At 39.0% G+C, this 23,560-nt stretch overlaps 1 protein-coding gene across 1 annotated transcript in view; it reads right to left on the reverse strand.

Moving 5' to 3' along the window:
• Nucleotides 1-7,895: 7,895 nt before the first annotated feature.
• Nucleotides 7,896-23,560, reverse strand: part of ARHGAP28 (Rho GTPase activating protein 28) — a 154,407-nt gene continuing 138,742 nt past the window's right edge. The window contains exons 16-19 of the mRNA XM_082641422.1: nucleotides 16,671-16,727; nucleotides 13,928-14,052; nucleotides 10,872-10,936; nucleotides 7,896-8,567 (exon numbers count right to left, since the gene is read on the reverse strand). Coding sequence (XP_082497548.1) covers nucleotides 8,473-8,567; nucleotides 10,872-10,936; nucleotides 13,928-14,052; nucleotides 16,671-16,727 — 342 coding nt within the window. The 3' untranslated portion in view covers nucleotides 7,896-8,472. The remainder of the gene's footprint in view (nucleotides 8,568-10,871; nucleotides 10,937-13,927; nucleotides 14,053-16,670; nucleotides 16,728-23,560) is intronic.

Consider the following 23,560-nt stretch of genomic DNA (forward strand, 5'->3'; position numbering starts at 1 on the left):
TGGGATGGGCGGGGTTGGCCTTCTTCAGAGGGGCGGGGGCGGGGAAGCGGGAAGGTGCACAGAGGGACGGGGCCAGCCTGGCGGTGGGCGTGGCGGTTGGCAGAGTGGGCAGAGTGGACCTGCAGCGCGGGGCGGGGCGGAGTAGGGAAGTTGCGAGGGGGCCCAGAGGTGACTGCCCGGCCTTTTGTGACCTTGGTAGGATGGTTGGTGGCCGTTGACGGTTTGGTGGTGTGGTTTCAGCCCCGGGGGCAGGGTCAGTCATACCCAGGCTGTCCAGCTCTGTAGAAAGCAGAAACCCGCGGCCACCCCAGGCTGCCAAGAGCATCTGCTCCGAGAAGCAAGGACCCTGCGAGGCCTGAGAGGTGGGGAGAGAAGCTGGGAACGGTGCGTTGTCACCTAGTGCTGCTCAGTGATTAAGTGATTGCTCAAGAGCCAGACAGTATTTGCAGCGAGGCTGGACATCGTGATTTCATGATCTCTCTTTTCGTAAATTAGAAAGCAGAGTAAATTACTCTGTTTATCCAGAGTGGACTTGGGACTCTAAGCCACTCAGGACGGGAGGCGAGCGTGTGCCGTTAGTGAAGCAGCCCTGGAACGGGCCAGGCTCACCTGGGACAGTTGCTAGAGGCCTGTGATGGTCACCTTCTAACAGGAGATTCTCTGAGACTCAGGAATGCGGGGACAGGTTGCGGGCAGCAAAAGGAGGCCGTTTGTGATCTTCAGTTGAGGGCAAGTTGAAAATAGTGGGGGCCCCGGGGCTGCCGCCGCTCCTGGGGAGGCTCTCCCGATTAATGTGGATTTGGGGGCAGGCACAGTCTCTTCTGAACTCGAGGTGTCATCTACCTTTTTTATTCTTTTGCTTCAGACAGTAAGGCCAGGCCCAACAGATGGAAGCTACAGTGAGGCCAGTTTAGACTTGATTGAAGGTAAGGATGCAGCCACCAGAACAATGGGCATCCCCATTCCTAGCACTGGGCAACCATTTGCCAGGCAGGCAGAGCTTGACAGTGAAAAGAGCATGGCTTTGGCAATGAGACGTCTCTCTGCTTAAGGTTCTAAATTGATCATTTAATTCTCCAAGCCTGTATTTCCTCTTTCCTTAAGAACAGAACATGCTACTGTTCCCCCCAACTGGGGGGTCTTCCTTGTGTTTTTCAGTCAAAGAAGGCTACAGGGCTTCCCTGGTGTTGTGTGGACATAGCTGATCTAAGCTGCCTACTGAAAACAGAGGGTTCCGGGTTCAGAGTAACGGCAAAGCCTACAAAGTGGGCGGGGCCTGATCATGGAAAACCCAACAAAACTACCTTATGCCCATTTCCAGCCAATCCCACTACAAGAGGCAACCAATTTCTGATGTCTATCACCACATAAGGGAGGTGTATGATTAACCTCATACTACTCTGCCAGTTTTGCAAAGTGGTTCTTCCATCTTACACGCCCACCAGCAATGAGAACGCCAGTTGCTCCATTTCTTTGCCGACACTTGGTATTGTAACTCTTTTTTAATTTTGGCTATTATTAATCAGGGTATTCTTGTGTTTATGTAGTGCTATTACATTGGAATTAGCATTTCCCTGAGGGCTGATGATGTTGAGTACCTTGTCATGTGTATCGACCATTACTATACTTTGGTGGAATATTAGTTCAGGTCTTTTTTTGGCCGGTTAAAAACATGAGTTGTCTTTCTTTTTTGCTATTGGTTAGAGTGCTTTACATATCCTTGGTGTTAACACGTGCGTGTGACACACACACACAAATTTTCTCCCGATCTGTGACTTGACTTTTCAGTTTCTTAAAATTTTGTGGATCCAATTTATCAATTATTTCCTTCTATGGCTAACTTTTTGCTGTCCCATTGCAGTGAGACATAGTGAGGGCCACATGGTAGAAAAGCCTGTTCCCAATCTATCATCTAAAGACATGGAGCTAAGGGCTGCACTGCTGTGCAGTAATAAAAATGTTACACAAATGCAGAGCAACAGCTGAGAATGAAGTGTTAAGAGCATAAAAGTTCATAGACAAGATGACACTCTATAGGAGTCCGCATGTGATTGTTAGTTGATAAAACTCAGATGAACCTTTGGTGACTGTCCTCCACCTGCTCCCAACTTCTGTCTGGCCTGTCAGGAAAGGTGTCATTTACTGCTGGGTTGATAAGAGAAGCAGGTCTGTGGAAGCCCCCAGCATCCCTGGGAACTCCTGAGTCTTTTCCATCTGCTCATAAGCTTTGCTGTCAAACCCCATTTTGCAGAGATCTTTGGAATTGAGCTAATGTACTTCATCACTTGTTACAGCCAACAGGATTCCAAATTGATGTAGTGGAAGAGGTTGCAACTGGGCTCAAGCAGGGTGAAAACCTTCCAGGATGGCCAGCAGAGTGGAGCACCCACTCCATAGTCAAGAGCCAGGGGGAGAGGGACTTCCCTGGTGGCGCAGTGGGTAAGACTCCACACTCCCAATGAAGGGGGCCCGGGTTCAATCCCTGGTCAGGGAACTAGATTCCACATGCATGCCACAACTAAGGAGCCCACCTGCTGCAACTAAGGCCCGGTACAACCAAATAAATAAATATTTTTTTTAAAAAGAGCCATGGGGAGAGAGAACCCAGACATGCCCTCAAAGCCACTAACTGGGGGCCTGGGAATGACGGTTTCATCAGCCATGGAACAGGAAATGTGGTTTTAATTTGCATTTCCCTAGTGGTGTGCGATGCTGAGCATTTTTACACGCGCTTATTGGCCATTTGTGTATCTTTTTTCGTGAAGCGTCTGTTCAAATCTTCTGCCATTAAAAAAAAATTAGGTTGCCTGTCTTTTTATTAATGAATTCTTTATATATCCTGAATATCAGCCCTTTGTCAAATATATGCTTTACAATTATATTTTTTCCCCAACCTGTGGTTTGCTTATTTGATTTCCTAATGGTCTCTTTGAGGTTTAAATTTTATTGAAGTCTGATTTATCAATTTTTTCTTTTATAAGGGTTGTTTTCTGTTCTGAAGAAATCTTTGTCTACTCCCAAGTCACAAAGCTATTCTCCTTTGTTTTCTTCGAAAAGCCTCATGGCATTAGGTTTTAAAATAAAAAATGATCGATTTTGGATGAATTTCTGTATATCATGTGAGGGGGTCAACTTCCATCTTTTCCACATGGATATCCAGTTATTCTAGGACCATCTGTTGACAATGTTCTTTCCCCATTGGGTTGCTTTGGCACCTGTGTTGAAAATCAAGGGACCATATATATGGGCAACTATTACTGTGCTTTCTATCTTGTTTCACTGATGTACACATTGATCTTTATCCTGCATGATATTGTCTTAAAAATCACTCATTCTAAGTCCTCCAACTCTTTTTTTTTCCTCTAAGATTACTTTGGATGGTCTAGATCCTTTGCATTTCCATATACATCTGTCAATTTCTACCTGAAAAACCAGCTGGTGTTGTTACCAAGTCCAAGCTATCCTACTCGCCACATGACAGGCCAATGAATCAGAGACAAGGTGCTGAGGCAAGGGATACGACTTTATTCAGAAAGTCAGCAGGCCGAGAAGATGGCGGACTAGTGTCTCTGAAAACCACCTTGTCCGGGTTTGGATGCCAGTTTCTTTCACAGCACAGAGAGGGGGAGGAGATGAGGAAGTAAAGTAAAAAGGCCGTAAGTTTTGCAAACGTTCCCTGGAATGGCCAGCCTCGAGGAAGGGACGTGTTCATTTCTTCTTTCTTGTAGCCATCCACAGGTGGACAGGGTCCGGATGTTTCCCTGAACAAAGGCACTTACATTCAGGCAGAGGGGCAGGGTTCCCCGAGGCAGGCCATTATGTACAGACAGTATCCTTTTAGTGAACAAAAGCAGCGGAAAGCAAAGGTTAAAGTAAAAGAAACAGATCCAACATGTAGTCAGATTTGGTTCTTCCCTATAACAGTGGCATGAACTGGGATTGCACTGAATCTACAGATATATTTGTGGAGAACTGACATCTTGCCAATTCTCTTCCACCCACCTCTTCCCATCTAGAAACATACTGTATCTGTATATTTACTCAGCTACTTTCATTTCTACCACAAATATTTTGTTTTTAGTATAGTAGTAGTTTTCAGTATACATGTTTTGCATATATTTTGTTAAATGCACTCACAAGTATGTTTTTGTTTTTTGATGCTATTCTAAATGGAAGTTTTAAAAATTTATTTTCCAATGGCTTGCTGCTAGCATAAAAAATACTACTGATTTTTATATAATAATCTTGTATTCCATGACCTTGCTAAATTATCTTATTAGTTCTAATAGTTGAAGATACCTTAGGCTTTTGTACATAAATAATCATATTATTTGCAAATGGAGACTATTTTATTTCTTCTTTTCTAATCTTATGCCTTTTATTATTTCTTTTCCTTGCTTTGGTATACAGTAAAAAAAATCATGAATGAGTACTGAATTTGCCAAATGTCTTTTCTGTATCTATTGAAAAGATTCTTTTTTTTTTTTTTAAAGCACAGATTAAAAAGCACCAACTCAAACAAGTTTAGTAAATAGTTTTTGCACAAACATCCACCATTACCCTAGTGCCTCGTGATTTTTGCACAAGACCACCATCTGGCTAGTAGGTGACAGAGACTGGGCTCAGACACAAACCTTTTGAATTTAAAGCTCCTTTTCTTTCACCAGCACCATGGTAGCCTCAGACTAGTTGAATATAAGAATTCTCATGATAATGTTTTTAGTGTTTTCCTCTTTATTTTTATGGATAAAATGCAACATACATATTATACTTAACAATGAAACTGATGGGATGAAAGAACAATAACTTTTGAGATGGGAGACAACATAAAAAATTGGCAACCTAGTGACAATATGATTTTTCAATCAAAGCACATAGTTTTAGAAAAGTTGGAAAATGCCTAAAAGAAAAGATGTTATTTTTAAATTAAGGTGTGTGTGTGTGTGTACAACTGTTGAAAATGTTTGAAAGAAACATTTTAATCCATGTCATATTATTTTTTATTAAGTGACATATTTATGAAAAAAAAAAAGTTGGAAGTGCCTGTCAGAAAACAGAAACTATTCAATCCCGTAATGTATATTCCTTTCAGACATGTGATACATTTACGAAAAACAGTTGAAATATGCTTGATAGAAAGAAGTTTAATCTCACGCTACTTTCAGTCAAGTGCAATGTGGGGAAAGCGGTTGAAAATGCATGAAAGAAGAAGAAGTGAATTCCCACATTTGAAAACCTGTGACTCAGCACAGTTAAACACACAAGACAATGACTAAGGGACATGGATTCTCTCAGCGTCTACACCACACATCATAGTTACAGAGTATTTGGTTTTAAAGCTTTTGCTAACAATATTTTACATCATTAAATGTATATTATTAAATGTACACTGAAAGCTAACTGAAGTGACTTAAATAATAAGATTCAGGAACAGTTTGTAACAAAAATTGTTAACGTCCGTTATTTTTTTCTCCCAAGAAAGACAAGTGAGGTAGTTTATATTGTATATACATTGTAAAGAGATTAATATTCCAGTTTGTTCAAAGGTCACTCCTTGAACTCACTAAACTCATTGTTCAATGACTCCAAGAATCATATCCCCAAGTGAGCTGTTTAGCAAAGGGATCTTCTTTTGTAGAATGGAGGAAAGAATGAGCCTGTTCTAGGGTTTTTTTTTCTGAATAATTGTTCCTAAAACGTTAACTTTCTCTAATGTTTTCGTAGATATAATTTTCCTAACTGTACACCAAGAGCGCTTGGGAAGAGATGAGGTGGGAAGCTATCAAGAAAAGAATTTAGAAACCCAGTATCTGACTCTTCTTTTGTTTGCAGATATACTATTCATGTTTGCTTTTACACTATTCACTTTTACAGATTACTGTAACTATTTTAAAAAACAACTCTTCATAAGGCAGACAGTTTTTTCAACACTTAGGTGACCAGCAATTTTGAGTTTTAATTGTAGGGGTTTGTTTATTCATTAAGAATAAAATTATTCATTAAGAATAAGATTAGTAAAAAAAAGAAAAGTAACAATTAGTAAAAAGAACTTCTTTAACCACACAAAAATTAGTTTGTGTGTCTACTGGAAATTCTTCTCTAATCAGTTTGTTAACTTGATGACTAAAAATTCAGGTTATATCCAATGGTATTGGTATTGACATGGGCTTCCATATCATATAGTTATTTGAAAGTTGTCACACATCCTTGGATGCACTGAAGCGATTAATTTAAAGTTATTGACTGGACTAAGCCTTTGACATCTAAAACCACACAAAAGTGGATAAGAAGTTCAGAAACTTAATTTTTTTTAATCTGTCATCTGTTAGCCATTTATTTAAAACTAATGACTAATGAAGTAAATCTTAAAACCTTTAGAACTTATGCATCTGTCCTAATATGTTTTCAGTCAAAAGAAATAAAAATTCCCAAATAAAAAATTAAATGGATAGATCTGTGAATTTTCTAAACACAACAGAATTATTCTAAATGATAGGAAATTCAGTGAGAAAAATCAGTCATTGTTTTAATATATACACAGAAGTGTAAGGCAGCTAATTTGAAGAATTTCTTCCATGTATGTGGGCATAAATTACAGCCATCTTATGTCTTGGACCTTAGCAACTACATGAAGTAAAATGTTTACTCCTGTTGTTTGAACTGCAAAAATGATAACAGCATTTTCTCAGACCCTCAAAGTTCATTATGTAAACTCACATGCCGTCAATTAGCCATACATTGAAAACTGATGAAATGTAGGAATAAATATAAACCAACAGAACACATGTTTATCTTCTAATGGGTTTTCAGGCAAAGGAAATAAAAAATTCTCAAATAAGCAAATAAAATGAATGGATATTTGAGTTTTCTATAAAAATATAACAAAATTCTAATGGCCAGAAATGCAATTATCTACATGTTGAATATAAATTATGTTTTTATAGGTATCAAGGCATAATGAGCATGTAAAAGATTTCTTCTATAATATAGGCTTAAATTATTATCATATTTTGTTTTGAGACTTGGTAAGTAGATTAAGTGTATTCTGCATTGGTGAGCAACTTTGTCCATTGTTTGATTTGCAAGAGAGAGTCATTTGGGCGTTAAATCTCATTAAAACTGGTGTAAATTCATCAAAATTTCAATCTAATTAGTAGATTCTAATCCAAAGCACATACATGGGATAAATGAGACCTCTGTCCCCATTTCTAACCAACTCTAGAACGACTATACTGCAGTATCCAAATGAAAGGCAGGGCTGTCCGACCTCCCAGCAAATTTCAGATTTGCTCTCAATTAGAATCATGAATTGTGCTTTCTCACCAACTGCAGGTCTGGAAAATGGCTCCGCGGGATCTTGATAGCGAGGCAGTTTTCAGCTCACCAAACATTCATCTGATTTTAAAGCCTGATGCTAATCCACAGTGCTTGGCCAAGTCTATGATTGATGAACAGAAACAAAACCTGTTTTTACAGCATATAAAACCTGGATATAACAGTATTTTTCAGCACTCCTGAAGAAAGAGCAGTCGGACAAAGGCAGTTCTGCAGTTTTAAAACTGGGGCTGCAGAAGTGATTCTCTACAGCTGTGAAATATAAAAAATGATATGTTTGATGAGGAAAGGAAATCTGTGCCTGGCACATGGAAAGCTATTCACTGAGCACCATAATCATGATGAGGAAATAGAGGCCCTGTGACCGCTGACTACACCAAAGGTTACGGAAGCACAAGAACAGCCTTTGTCAACCTAACCTTAACTATGGGGACCTGTGCTCATAAGAGAACAAGCTTTAAAAATATCAGTTTTCAATAGCCCAAGATAGGGAAATGTTCATTTGCACCAGAATGCAGACAGCCACAATACAGTACAGCATACATAACAATACAGTGGTTTTTAAATAGAAGGTTCTCCTCCTCCAATTCAGGAGCAAGTCAGAGCATAAACATTGTTTGTGTGACTCTGGAAACTGATTCTCTTTGGAAAGTAGATCTAAATTATTTTTCAGAGCAGAAATTTTTGTTATTTCTGGCATCCTTGTTCAAAAAGGTCTATATATATATAACATAAGTATAAAAAAAAAGTCTTTTCCACCTCTTGTGTTTGGTAGCATTTGCTACATCAAGAAGTGCTTCTTATCCCCAGGTAGAGGACCAAGTTCATTTCTGCTGTGAAGTCAAATTATTAGAAATGATTAGAGTTCCATATTCTATATTGGCCTTTCTTCTGGAAGGATCACATCCTCTTTCCTTCACTCTTATCAAAGAACCATCATGAGAAAGCTTCAGCTCAAATGGTCAACCAGTTCCTCTTCCACAATTTGTGTTGACACCAGTGGGAGACACCAGTTGGGCTGAGAAACACCAAGAGGGTTCTAGGAACAAACATGTCAAAAGCAGTCTTGTTTTTTCCCTACCAAATGTAGGACTTCTTGGCATGTAATACACGATAGCTGCCATCTTGGGGGGTATTTCAAACACTTGGTTGGGGTTTAATCACCCATTCTGCCTGGGGATTTACATGATATACATCCAATATATACGCCTCTGGATCCAAGCAGTGCTGTCCTAAAAGAAAGAAAAATCAGAGTATGTTTTCAAAAGTGCACACTTCCGTGCGTGTGTGTGCATGTATGTGTGTTTGCAAGGCTCAAATAAGGCCAGTATAGTTCCCTCAGCCAAAAATAAATATTTTAAAGTTTCCTAGCAAAGCCAGCCTTCCTCCCCTCTTTTCTTTGCTTCTTTCTGACTATGAAGTACTTCAAATAAATCCCACGTGACACTGAGGAGCAAACAGACACACTAACCACAAGTAAAGTGTTCCCTAGACTCACTACATCAATTAGAAAAATATGACAAGAACCAGTTTCAGGTATCAATTCATTTATATGATAATGAGCACTAATGATCATTTAGATGACAATACATGTCCTCTAACGGTTTTATAGATAGAAACTTGACCAGGACTAGACACTAACATCAAGTTCATTTTAGGGAAGGTCATTTCAATTTGCCTGTGGGCAGGAGATCTGGAATTGATAACAACAAAAAGATCATTCCATGGGGGCAAATACATTTGAAAATTCTTATGTACAGTGTGTTCAAAATGTATACTAAAGTCTCAAACAAAACTACCAATATTTAATTGCTTGCCTGATTCATTCATTCATTTCTCAAATATTTGTTGAGTTATTATGTGCCAGGCACTATTGTACGGGCTGAGGCTACAGCAATGCATCAGACAGTCAAAAATACTTGCCCTTGGGGTGCTTACGTTCTAAAAGTGGTAAAAGGCAACTAGCAAATAAGCAGTATGATAGAAAGTAAGTCTGATGGTGATAAGAACATGAGAGAACAAGAAATTGGGGAAGGCACAGAAAGAGGGTCCAATCCAGGAAAGTCTCACTGAGAAGCTGATACAGCGGCGAACACCTGACAGAGGTAAGGGAGTGAGGAGGGAACCATCTAATGGAAAGCATCCAGGGCAAAAGTCAAAGCAGATGTGAAGGCCCAGGGCAAGATGTGCTGGGGACTGGATATGCAAGCTGGTGTCCAGGGGAGTCTGCATATGATGTTGAGAGATGGCAGCATCCAGGTGCCTTCAGAAGAATGAGGTGAGGTGGACTAAGCTCACCATGGTAGGTAAGTGTAGAGAGAAGTTCCAGTGCTCCGAGGTCGAGAGGATGAGAAGTAACAGGCCAAAGAGACTCAGAAGGAGCAGCCTGTGAAGCTGGGGGAAAGCCAGGAGCTTAGGGGGTCCTTGAAACCAGGTGAAGAGAGTGTTTTCTTAAAGAAGGGAAAGATCAGCCCAGGCAGTTGTAAAGACAAAATGAAGCACTGGATTTCACAACAGAAGAGTCCTCTGGTGACCTCGATGGAAGAGCAATTCTGGCGAAGTGTTGAGGGGTAAAGCTTGACTGGAGTGGCTTCAAGAGAGAAGGAGAGGAAGAAACCGGAGTATACACAAATGATCCAAGGAGTTTTTGCTGTAAGTGGAGCAGAGAAGTGGGAGTAGACTTGAAGGGGGTCAAGAGAGAGTATTGTGGAGATGAGAAAAATTACAAAACTGTTTATGCAGAGAGAAATGGTGTGGTTGGGAGGGAAAAGCCGATGACAGAGGAGAGGACTGAGACTGACGAAGCCCTCGTCCACAGGAGGGAGGCACCGCCCTAAACAGGAGCACGGGTATTTCATCCCAACGGTGGGTGGGGGGGGCAAGAGGAAGGTAAGGACACAGAGGCACGTGGACGGAATTTTCTTTTTATTCCTTTCTGTCACCCTTCAGGGGAATAGGAAGAATGAATCTGGACTGAGAGCTGAGCAGGGAAGTTCAACACAAAGGATGTTGTGATGCTGAAAGTGCCACAGTTTCTCCTTTCGTTTGCATGAATCTCCAGACTCTCCAACTTTCAGAGTCACATTTAAAAGACTCAAAAATCGGGCTTCCCTGGTGGCGCAGTGGTTGAGAGTCCGCCTGCCGATGCAGGGGACACGGGTTCGTGCCCCGATCCCGGAAGATCCCACATGCCACGGAGCGGCCGGGCCCGCGAGCCATGGCCGCGGAGCCTGTGTGTCCGGAGCCTGTGCTCCGCAACGGGAGAGGCCACAGCAGTGAGAGGCCCGCGTACAGCAAAAAAAAAAAAAAAAAAAGACTCAAAAATCTACTCCACATCGACTAAACTATTTACATTTAAATTTTGAAAATATTTTAGGCAAGTCATACTGTTCTTATGTGAGATTTAAAAAATCTGACACAGTGATTTTGATTTTCTATCTAAAGAAATTTGTAAAGTACACTTTTACAATAATGGCAGCGTATTTCTTTTAGAGTAATCAGGGAATGTAGGAGTAAAAACATTAAAGAATGCTTACCTATATTACCTCCAATTTCATATAATCTTTGGTTCTGGATCTTAACGCCTTCTGATGAACCATGACTGAGAAAAGAAGAAAGCAATATAATTCTAACCCTCCTCTGTGATCTGGGGTAAGCCTGTGGATTAAATAACCATGGCAACAAACAATTCATTCTGCCTTGGGTGAAATACACCACACAAGTCATTATTATGACTGAAGTGATGATAAAATCTTTTTTTTGTTTGTTTGACACAGACAAGCATCTGAGGCAGAGAGGAAGCTGGACGCTGCCAGGCTTCACGGCCACCCCAGCCCTTCCATCCACCACTGTCAGCTCCTCTTAAGAGAGGACACCTTACTGACACATCAAGGCTGGCCAAAGAGCAGCTGGATGTTTAATATTGCCTTGTCATGGGCCACACTACTCTCAGTTCAAAAGCCATCAGGTTTCATTTCTGTATTTGCCAGAAATTGAATGAGATTCTTTCCTCAGCCCATGGCACATTTCTAAGCTTGCCCAGTGCTTTGTAAACTAACGTTAACTTTGTTGCATGTCTCTGCCCTATAATGAAAGCAAGTCAGAGAAAATAATTGCCCAATTTTAATCTTCCACCCCAGACTAGGCTGCCAGGGCAGAAGAGTCTGGGAAGACCATTGCTGAGCTCCTGCCCACTAGAACTGTCAGCTTGGTTACTCAAAAAGATGGTCTTCGGCTCTCTGCTGTGAGGGAGAAGGATGTGCACCCCCTTTGTTTCATTAAACATTTTATTTGAGATAGTTGTAGATTTGCATGTGGTTATAAGAAAATATACAGACACATCCTTGTGTACTCTTTACCTAGTTTCCCCAGTAGTACAATCTTCCAATACCCTAGTGTGATGTCACAACCAGAAGCGCCACATGGATTCAGTCAAGGTACAGAACATTTCCTTCCCCACAAGACTCCTCTTGTTCTCCTTGTAGCCACACCCACCTCCCTCTCCCTGTCCTCATCCTCCACCCCTTATCCCTGGATTCTACATTTCTATAAACTTGTCATTTATAGAAATGTTATATAAATGGAAACACACAGTATGGAACATTTTTGTATTGGCTTTTTTTTTTTCAATCAGCATAGATCCCTGGAGATTCACCCAGGCTGCTGCATTGTTACGGCTGCGTAGCACACTGTGATATGGATGGACCACGGCCTGTTTAGTCATTTACCTGTTGAAGAACACGGGTTTGTTTTTTCCAGTTTTCGACTATTATAAATAAAGCTGCTATAAGAATTTGTGTACAGGTTTCTGTGTAAACATAATCTTCATTTCTTTGGGATAAATGCCCAGGAGTGTGAATGCCGCATCACACAACAGTTGCATATTCAATTTTATAAGAAACTGTCAAACTGTTCTACAGAGTGACTAGACCATTTTACATTCCCACCACCAATGTATGAGTAATTCAGTTTTTTTGTATCTTCACCTGTACTTGGTGTTGTCATTATTATTACTTTTTAGCCATTTTCATATGTGTTTAATATGCCATTGTGGTTTTGTATTTCCCTAATGGTTAAGAATACTGAACATCTTTCCATGTGCATATTTGTTATCTGTATATCCTCTTCTGTTCATGTCTTTTGCCCATTTTCAAATTGGATTGTTTGTTTCTGCACTGTTGAGTTTTGAGTGTTCTTTATAAATTCTAGATACTAGTCCTTCGTTGGATATGTACTTTATAAATATTTTCTCCAAGTCTTTAGCTTGTCTTTTCATCTTTTAAACAGGGTCTTTCAGTGTATAAGTTTTCAATCTTGATGAAGTCCAATTTACCAGTTTTTGTTTCGTATGAGCCATATGATGTCAAGTTTAAGAAAATTCTTCACTAGTCCTGTATCACAAAGGTTTTCTCCTATGTTATTTTCTAAAAGTTTTATCCAGTTGCAGAAGATCTCCTCTCTTCCTAAATTTGCTGAGTTTTTATCATGAATTGGTGATGGATTTTGTCAAATGCTTTTTCTGTATCATTTAACATGATCATATGATTTTTCTCCAATTGATATGATGGATTACAGTAATTGATTTTTGAATGTTAAACTAATCTTGCATACCTGAACTAAATCCCACTTGTTCTAGGTATAATTCTTTTAATATACTTTGGATTGGATTTGTTGAGGGCTTTTGATTCTAAGTTCAAGACAGATATTAGTCTGTAGTGTTTGTTTTGTATTATTTTGGTCTGGTTTTGGTATCGAGGCAATACCAGTTTCCATGATCACTCTCTTCAACCTCTGGCAATCACTCACCTACCCTGCATTTCTAAAATTTTGTCATTTCAAAAATGTTATATAAATGGAGTCCTGCAATATGTAACCTTTTTTTGCTCAACATGGCTACTCCTTTTCAATATGATCGGAAAGCTGCTTTTAAAGGATATCCATCAGTTGTACTAGAGACCATCAAACGGTACCTGCTTTATCATGGTTAGATTTAAACTAGTGCTTCTCATCTTTTAAAAAAAACCCAGGGTAAATGTTTATCCCTGAATAAGTATGCCTGGACAAAAATTATCATGATTTATGCTCTTTAAGGTGACTTAAGGCAGATATGCAAAAAATATTTTGTCAACATCACTCTGATCCTAAGGTTTATTGGTAGTAGCTTTTAGGGAGACCAACAGCTATGATGTTCACTCAGCTACATAAACTCTACTTGATATAGTCATGTTAAAGCCCAGTGGAGCCTGGAATAATGATATTCCTAGAAATCTATCAAGATAGCTACAAAACTAACTTGCTAATTTTTTTTATTCAAATAAAAAGTAAAACCGATTGAGTAAATGAAGACACCGGGACAGAAGATACCTATTTAAGAATCCCAATTGTTGAAATTCCTTGAAAAAAACCTTTTGATACTGATAATTCTATGGTCTACTTAACTTCTTTCTTTACTTTTGATTCTTCATTTGCTGGTGAAGTCCTTAAAATAACAGGTTCTAAGTTTTCAAAAAGGTAAAATTTTCAAATGCCTGGAGTTTCTCATCAGATAAAAGTTCATCTTCCTGTACAGAGACTCATATTCACTTCTACTCACCTGTTCTCATATTGAAATTTCGCCAATATGTCTTTGGCTTTGGTTTGACTGTTGAGTTGAATAGCCATGGACACCTTGGAGAGAAGGGGTGCATGGATCCTTATGACTCCCTCCGGCACGTCAGACTGCCAAGGAGGAAACATGTGGTACATTCTGTTAAACTCAATGATTACACTTAAGAGACATGAAAATCAGTGGCGTTCCAAATTAGGGAAACATGTAAACATGACCAGGATTTAACCAGAATGAAACACTGCTTTCTTCCTAACAGGAGATTTACTAATGACTAAACTTAATCTGGGATTTTACTTGTGTTACAGGCTTAGGTCTCACTATAATGCCTTAAAATCATGAGGGAAGAAAACTGGGGTGTGTTCATTGCAGCACTATTTACAATAGCCAGGACATGGAAGCAACCTAAGTGTCCATTGACAGATGAATAGATAAAGAAGATGTGGCACATATATACAATGGAATATTATTCGGCCATAAAAAGAAACGAAATTGAGTTATTTGTAGTGAGGTGGATGGACCTAGAGACTGTCATACAGAGTGAAGTAAGTCAGAAAGAGATAAACAAATACCATATGCTAACATATATATGGAATCTAAAAAAAAAATGGTTCTGATGAACCTAGGGGCAGGACAGGAATAAAGATGCAGACGTAGAGAATGGACTTGACATGGGGAGGGGATGAAGTGAGAGAGTAGCACTGACATATACACACTACTAAATGTAAAACAGATAGCTAGTGGGAAGCAGCCGCATAGCACAGGGAGATCAGCTTGGTGCTTTGTGACCACCTAGAGGGGTGGGATAGGGAGGGTGGGAGGGAGACGCAAGAGGGAGGGGGGATGGGGATATATGTATGCATACAGCTGATTCATTTTGTTATACAGCAGAAACTAACACACCACTGTAAAGCAATTATACTCCAATAAAGATGTTAAAAAAAAAACTGGGTTGTGACAAAAATCTAATGTTTTTTTTTTTTTTTTTTTTTTTTTTGTGGTATGCGGGCCTCTCACTGTTGTGGCCTCTCCCGTTGCGGAGCACAGGCTCCGGACGCGCAGGCTCAGCAGCCATGGCTCACGGGCCCAGCCGCTCCGCGGCATATGGGATCCTCCCAGACCGGGGCACGAACCCGCATCCCCCGCATCGGCAGGCGGACTCCCAACCACTGCGCCACCAGGGAGGCCCAAATCTAATGTTTTTATCAGTGCATTTTCTTGAACGATGTCCTAAATAAGCCTACTTGAAGTAGGATTCTGTACTTCAATTTATTTTAAGAAGATCAACCTGAAAAATTTAAGGATCTAATTGAAAAATGTGGCCTTTCAAATATCCTTTTTCTTCAGTCAGTAGCAATGAATGGTCACTCCAAAGTGAGTTCTAGATGGGCACCAAACTTGATCCCTCAAAGTGTCCTATTAACACTGTGAAGAATGGAGTGTGGACAGCTGTTGGGGAAGAGTGTCCCTGCTTTCAGGGGCTCTGATTGGCTTGGGGACCTCAGAGCTCTCATCTAAATGAAATATTCAAAGAATGGTGCTGTCTAATTAACAATAAAGTCTCTTTTGTTAGAATTGAATGGAAAATTCCTTTTGTTTCAAAATCTTGAATGTTTTAAAAATTAATTCTCTATTTAGAGATAAGCAGAAATAAATTTCTATTTGAGGATCTGGCTACTCTTCAGGTAATTGTTTTAAATCTGTATGTTCTCAAGGGACGATACTGTTGGTGTCGTTTTATGTGAATTGACTCAGTGTATCCCCTAGAAGAAATGTGTTATGGATTGAACTGTGTCCTCCCTCCCGCCCCCTGCCAAATATGTTGAAGTCCTAAGCCCAGGACCTCAGAATATGACCTTTTTTGGAAATAGAGTCATTGCAAATGTAATTAGCTAAGACGAGGTCAAATTGGAGCACGGTGGGCCCTTAATCCAATGTGATTGGTGTCCATATAACAGGAGAAGACGCACACACACACACACACACACACACACACAGGGTGAATGCCATACAAAGATGGAAGCAGAGATTGGAGTGATGCATCATCTGTAGGCTGAGGAAGGCCAAGGACTCCCGGTGTCACCCAAAGCTAAGAATGATGTCAGAAACACATCCTCCTTTCACGACCTTCAGAAGGAACCAACTGAATCAACACCTTGATTTCGGAGTTTTAGCCTCCAGAACTGTGAGAGAGTAAATTTCTATTGTTTTAATCCACCCTGGTATTGTTACTGCAGCACTAGGAAACTACTTTTTAAGGGTCAGTTCTAACAGTACTTTCCTACTATTACCTGCGAGAAGCAGGAGAGCATGCCAGGGAATGGCAGTGAGTGGTTTAGAGCTGGGAGGGGGCAGGGAGCCCCTGGTTCACTGCAGTCAAAAGCACCCTCCCAAAACACTCCTGTGGGCATCTCACGTCTCTCCCCTGCCAGCTCCACAGAAGCCTCTTAAGATAAACTTCACACTCCTGATATCACTGAGCCAGTTATAATGATCACATTTTCCCTCTAACTTTCTAGAGTATTCACTCTTGTGAACAGAATGTCTAACCACAAATTCTGAGTCATCAATTAGTTGAGTCCTTATACATTCCTTCATGTGCTACACTGAAAATGTCAAGTTTGAAGGTGCATCATGAGCAAAATTATACACAGATAAGGTGGACAGAGCCAAAGAATACTGTGTAAGGAGTTAATAATTAGGGAGGAAAGGAAATGATTTGTTTTCTTACCATTCTTCTTGTAGAGGGTGATTTTTGTAGTACCTTTGAAGTCTTGGGGCTTATAACCTAAATAAAAAACATTTAGTCTTTAGGATTAACATTGAGAAAACAAGCATATGCTGCTGTTGGAAGTGTAAACTGGTACAATCTTTATGGATAACATTTTGGCAATATTTATCAGATTATAAAATGCATATGCACTCTGACCCAACAATTCCACATCTATAACTTTATCCTTCAAATAGACTTCATTTGTGAGAGATGACATATGAACATGTTTATTCACCGATGCATAAACTTTAATAGCAAAATATTGGACACAATCTAGCTGTTCGATGATACGGGAATACTTAAATAAGTTTCAGTGTGTCTATGGAATATCATGCAGAAGAAGCAAAGAAGAAGGCTTGTGGATTGATGTGGAATAATCACCATGATTTCATAAGTCATTAAAGAAGATGCAGGACAGTGTTTCAAGTATGTTATCATTCATGTAAAAAAAAAGGGGGGAAGACCATATATTCATATTTGCTTGTATGTCATAGTGCCTCTCTGGACATATATGTATCTGTGTGTTCCTGTGCACACACATGTGTCATTGGTGACATTACTTGTCTTCAGGAGGGGAAGTCAGAGATGGTCAACTTTTATTCTATAGTTTTTCCCCTTCCAGTATTTTGAATTTTGTAAACTGTCAACGAATTGTCTATTCCAATCAAAGTCAAGAAGTAAAAACATGGTATAGTACAACAGAACTGAAGAAAGACAATTTCTTCATCTTTAAGTGCTTGCTTTCATGGTACTTACAGCCTTTTAAAATTTTACTTAGTTCTATTTATAATTAAAACATTAAAGCAACTGACATTCATATAGCATTATACAGTTGACTCAGTGTTTTACACCCACATTATGTGAGTTGATGCTAATGACAACTCTGAGAAATAGATACCATTACTTTTTTCCCCAAATTGAAAATGTTTTTTTAAAATTTTGTTGGAGTATAGTTACTTTACAATGTTGTGTTAGTTTCTACTGTACAGCAAAGTGAATCAGCTATATGTATACCCATATCCCCCTTTTTTTGGATTTCTTCCCCATTTAGGTCACCACAGAGCATTGAGCTCCCTGTGCTATACAGTAGGTTCTCATTAGTTATCTATTTTATACATAGTATCAGTAGTGTATATATGTCAATCCTAATCTTCCAATTCATCACACACCCCCATCCCCCTTGGTATCCATACGTTTGCTCTCTGCATCTGTGTCTCTATTTCTGCTTTGTAAATAAGATCGTCTATACCAACTTTTTCATATTCCACATATATGCGTAAATATACGATATTTGTTTTTCTCTTTCTGACTTACTTCACTCTGCATGACAGAATATTGAGGCTCTGAGAAATACTTTAATTTGCCCTGGCTCACAAAGCCTGACCTGACCCCAGCTTCAGCTCCACACATATCATACTTAGGCCATTGAAATTTTCCAGAATGAAAATGGCAGAGTAAGGACTCCAAAAGTCTGTCCCTCCATAAAAGTAACGAACAAACTGCCAAAAACTGTCATTGTCAACTTCTTCAGAACTCTGGAAACTAACCCAAAAGTCACAACCTGGGGAGTGCTTAAGTAAGAAAAACAGCTGAATCTTGACAAGAAGAGTGAACTTTGTGGCATTTTAACTTACACTTTCCCATCTCAGCTCCACAGTTCAGTGACAGCCTTAAAAATAACAGCCTGCGTTCCTGGTATTAGTACTGAAGGGAGCAGAATGGACCTCATTCACAAAAAATTCTAATTATTTGTTCCCTGGAAGACTGGCTTGCCTTTATCTTGCCTAACTTGGAACTTGACCAGTGCTAAAGTGGTGTAATGTTGAAAACATTTACAGGCAAATGCTTTAATCACTGCTGCCTGATGCAGTGGGTAAGAGTTGGGGGAGAAAGTAACTAACTAAAACTCTTGGGAGGCAAGCCTAGAGAATGAGATGCTTTGGGGAATAAGGTCTTTGAAAAGCTCCAACATATTCCTGAGAATCTAGAAGGCCATGGGCATGCCCAGGGCTGTACACATATTCAGGAAAGACCTGAAAAGAACTTAAGCTCTCACCTCTGGCTGACCTTTAAGCTCTGTCCAAACAGGAACTGAAGGTTCAGGTGAAGTTGTAAACTGCCTGGCTGAATACTGAAGGTGTGTCAAGCACACGAACACACAGAGCTCGTCTGCAAAGACTGGGAGATTTTTTTGGTTTCAGATATTTAAGAAAATCTCTGTGCAAACATCAGCTAACCACTAGGCTAATGGAACAGAGACTTCAGTAGCCACACTAAACAAAGAATATAGACATAACAAAATTAGTTCAGCAGAAAAGTCATGAACAAATAAATAACAGCTATAACAAGCAGCAACCACGGGGAGGCGGGAGAATCCAAAGCTGCCACATTTTAACATTCAAAATGTCCATTCTTCAATAAAAATTATGAGACAGACAAAAAACATGGCAAGAAAATATGGCCCGGACTTCCCTGGTGGTACAGTGGTTAAGAATCCGCCCACCAATGCAGGGGACACAGGTTTGAGCCCTGGTGCAGGACGATCCCACATGTCACAGAGCAACTAAGGCTGTGCACCACAACTACTGAGCCTGTGTGCCACAACTACTGAAGCCTACAGCCCGTGCTCCGCAACAAGAGAAGCCACCGCAATGAGAAGCCCGCACAGTGCGACAGAGTAGCCCCCGCTCACCACAACTAGAGAAAGCCCTCGTGCAGCAACGAAGACCCAATGCAGCCAAAAATAAATAAATAAAAAATTTTAAAAAAGAACATATGGCCCATACACAGGAAAAAAAAATTAGTGTCAATAGTTTCAAAAGAAACTCCTTAAGGAAGCCTAGACATTGGATGTACTTGAAAAAGCTATTTTAAATACTTTAAAAGAACTAATGGAAACTGTGTCTAAAGAACTAAAGAAAACCATGAGAATGATATCTCACCAAATAGAGAATATCAAATAAAGAGAATACATCATAAAAAGAAACCAAAAAGAAATTATGGAGCTAATAAAAGTCCAATTGAAATGAAAAGCCTACTACAGAGGTTCAACAGCAGATTTAAGAAAGCAGAAGAGGGAATTCCCTGGTGGTCCAGTGGTTAGGACTCTGCACTTCCACTGTTGAGGATCTGGGTTCAATCCCTGGTCAGGAACTAAGATCCCACAAGCTGCACGATGTGGTCAAAAAAAAAAAAAAGCAGAAGGAAAAAATCAGCAAATCTGAAGATAGGTTATTTGAGGTTATCCAGTCTTGAAACAGGAAGAAAAAAAAAAGAAGACAAATGAACAGAACCTAGAGGAACTGTGGAACACCGGCACACCAACGTACACACAGTTAGAGTTCCAGGAGTAGAGAGAAAGGAACAGAAAGAACGTTTGAAGGAACAATGGCTGAAGACTCCCCATATTTGCTGAAAGACAATGATCTACGTATCCAAATAGCTCAACAAACTCCAAATAGGATAAAATCAAAGAGATCCACACCAAGAAACATCATGATCACACTGTCAAAAACAGACATAAAGAGAGAATCTTGAAAGCATTAAGAGAAAAATCAATTCAAGTACAAGAGCTCCTCAATAATAATAGCTGATCTCCCAGCAGAAACCATGGAAGCCAGAAGACAGTGGGGTGACATATTAAAATTGTGAAAGAAAAAAAAAACTGACAAGCAAAATTCCATCTGGCAAAACAGTCCTTAAAAAATGAAGACTGGGAGTTTGGGGTTGGTAGATGCAAACTATAACATTTAGACACTCCCTTGATAAGCAAAAGCTGAGAGAGTTCATTGCTAGCAGACCTACCTTAAGAGGAATGCTAAAGAGAGTCCTTCAAACTGAAATGAAAGGACACTAGACAGTAACTCGAATCCACATGAAGAAATAAAGAATATCAGTAAAGGAAATTACTTAGGAGAATATAAAAGGCAATATAATGTATTTTTTGTTTATAACCTCACTTTTCCCTTATCTAATGTAAAAGACAAGTACATGACAATTATAAATTTATGTCGATGGGCACACAATTTATAAAGCCGTAATATGCAGCAATAACAGCATAATGTGGGGGGACAGAAGAATATAGGTAGAAAGTTTTTAGATACTTAAGGTCTATTAATATGAACTAGATTGTTATAAATTAAGAGGTTACTTATAATCCCCAGGGCAACCACTAAAAAGATGATTCAAAAATATATAGTAAAAAACAACAACAAAAGAATTAAAGTGGTACACAAGAAAATATCTATTTTACACAAATGAAGGCAGTAATGGAGAAACGGAGGATTAAAACATGTAAGACATATAGCCAAAAATGAAATAATTGAAGGGAAAAATAGAAAGTTCTACAATAGTTGGAGAGTTCAATACTTCACTTTCAATAATAGATAGAAGAAGTAGGTAGAAGATCAGAAAGAAAACAGAAGACTTAGACAACACTATCAACCAACTAGATCTAACGGACATATATAGGATAATGACAGCAGAATCCATTCTGAAGTACACATAAAACACTCTCCAGGATAGACAGCATGTTAGACCACAAAACAAGTCTCAGTGAAGTTTAAAATATCAAAATTATACAAAGTATGTTACATAACCACAATGGAATAAAATTAGAAATCAGTAACAAAAGGAAATTTAGAAAATTTACAAATATGGAAATCAAACAACATATACCTAAATAACCAATGGACCTAAGGGAAATTAGAAAATACCTTGAAATGAACAAAAATGAAACACAACACACCAAAACTTACTGGATGGAGGAGAAGTAGTGCTCAGAGGAAAACTTATAGATGTAAATGCCTACGTTAAAAAGAAAGATCTCAAATTAATAGCCTAACCTTCCACCTTAGGAAACTAAAAAAGCCAGCTAAACTCAAAACAAGCATAAGGAAGGAAACAATAAAGATCTGAGTTTTAATAAGGACTAGAGAATAACAAAAAAATAGAGAAAATAATGAAACAAAAGTTGGCTCTTCAAAAAGACCAATGAAATGGACAAACCCTTGGTTAGATTGACCAAGAAAAGAGAGAGGATTCAAATTATTAATCAAGAGTATAACTGGGGACATTACTACAAACCTTATACAAATAAAAAGGATTGTAAGCAAATACTATGAACAATTTGTATTTCAACAAATTAGATAATCTAGCTAAAACAGATAAAATCCTAGAAACACACAAACTGTCAAAACTAACTCAAGAAGAAATAGAAAATCTGAATAGAGCTATAACAAGTAAAGAACTTAAGTCAGTAATCAAAAAAAAAAAATTCCTACAGAGAAAAGTCCAGGACCGGATGGTTTCACTGGTGAATTTTACCACACATTTAAAGAAGAAGTAACACTAATCTTTCTTAAACTCTTCCAAAAAATTGAAGAGGAAAGAGCACTTCCCAACTCATTCTATAAGGCCAGTATTACCCTGATACCAAAGCCAGACAAAGACATAGCAAGAAATGAAAAACTACAGACCAGTGTCCCTTATAAAAGTTGATGCAAAAATTCTCAACAAAATACTAGAAAGTCAACATAGAGTTGCCACATGACCCAACATATGCCCAAGAGAAATGCAAAACAAATGAAAAATAAGAAGTGAAATACTGATACATGCTACAACATGGATGAACCTTGAAAACATTACGCTAAGTGAAAGATGTCAGACACAACAGGCCACATACTACATGCTTCCATTTATATGAAATGTCCAGATAGGTAAATTCATAGAGCTAGAAAGTAGATAAGAATGTGTCAGGGATTGTGGGGAGGGGGTAATGGGGAGTGAATGCTTAATTGGTATGGGGTTTCTTTTGGGGGGTGGTAAAGATAGTCTGGAATTAGATAGTGGTGATGGTTGCACAACTTTGTGAATATACTAAAAGTATATACTAAAATTTATACATTTTGAAATAGTTAAAACGGTAAATTTTACATTATGTGAATTGTTTCTCAAAACAAAAGTTTTTTTTCCCAAATTTAATGTGATGGTTCTAGTTGATCTGAAGTCACTTTGCCTATAATCAATGAGGGAACACAGCCATTCAGCCTGTTTGTGATAAATCAATTAGCAATACTCCTCCCTTACTGCCTTGGGATTTACTATTCCTTTCCCTGAATGAACTTTCCCCTCCTTTCTCCCTTCCAAATGCTACTACCCATCCTTGAAGATGCAGCTCAAATGCCACTTCCTCCGTGAAGTCTCCACACTTTCCATGTTGGAGCACATTTCTTTCTCCTCTGCATGATTCCCGGCACCCTGTCTGCACGACACGTTTCACACTGAATGCACATTCATGGCTCTTGTGTACATTTCTCTACCAGGTATCTCTCTACTAGATACACGTTCCTTTAAGGACAAAGTGAGTTTCCTGTATCTCTGCATCCTCCTCAAGGCCAAATGCTATGCCTCATGATCATCCTCAAATTAAAGCAATAAAGATAATTCTAAAGCCTGTTTGCATTATCCATCTCCACACAGACAACCGTGCTGAGGCAAAAATTCTTTGAAATGTAATGAATTTACCCAAAACGACTTGAGGATTAGATATTCTTTTAGTATCCAATCACTACAGAAATCTCTATCTCTACTTATTAGATATATTGACTACTGGGATTGCCCTTAAATCCAGTTCACAGGGACTGAAATGTTGACTTTCAGCATTTGTAAGAACCATTTTGCCCTCAAGTAATCTCCATGACAGAGATAATTCAAAAACTTCAACTGCAAAGCACATAATTCAACAAAATGGAAAGACCACAGAACTCTGTCATGAACACAATTTCCACAATGTTTATAGTTACAAGACTGACACTTTATGAGAATATAACAATTTTGGTTCTAAATTA

This window comes from Mesoplodon mirus (genome assembly GCF_964341445.2).
Source record: "Mesoplodon mirus genome assembly, chromosome: 13".
In the NCBI taxonomy this organism is placed as follows: domain Eukaryota; kingdom Metazoa; phylum Chordata; class Mammalia; order Artiodactyla; family Ziphiidae; genus Mesoplodon; species Mesoplodon mirus.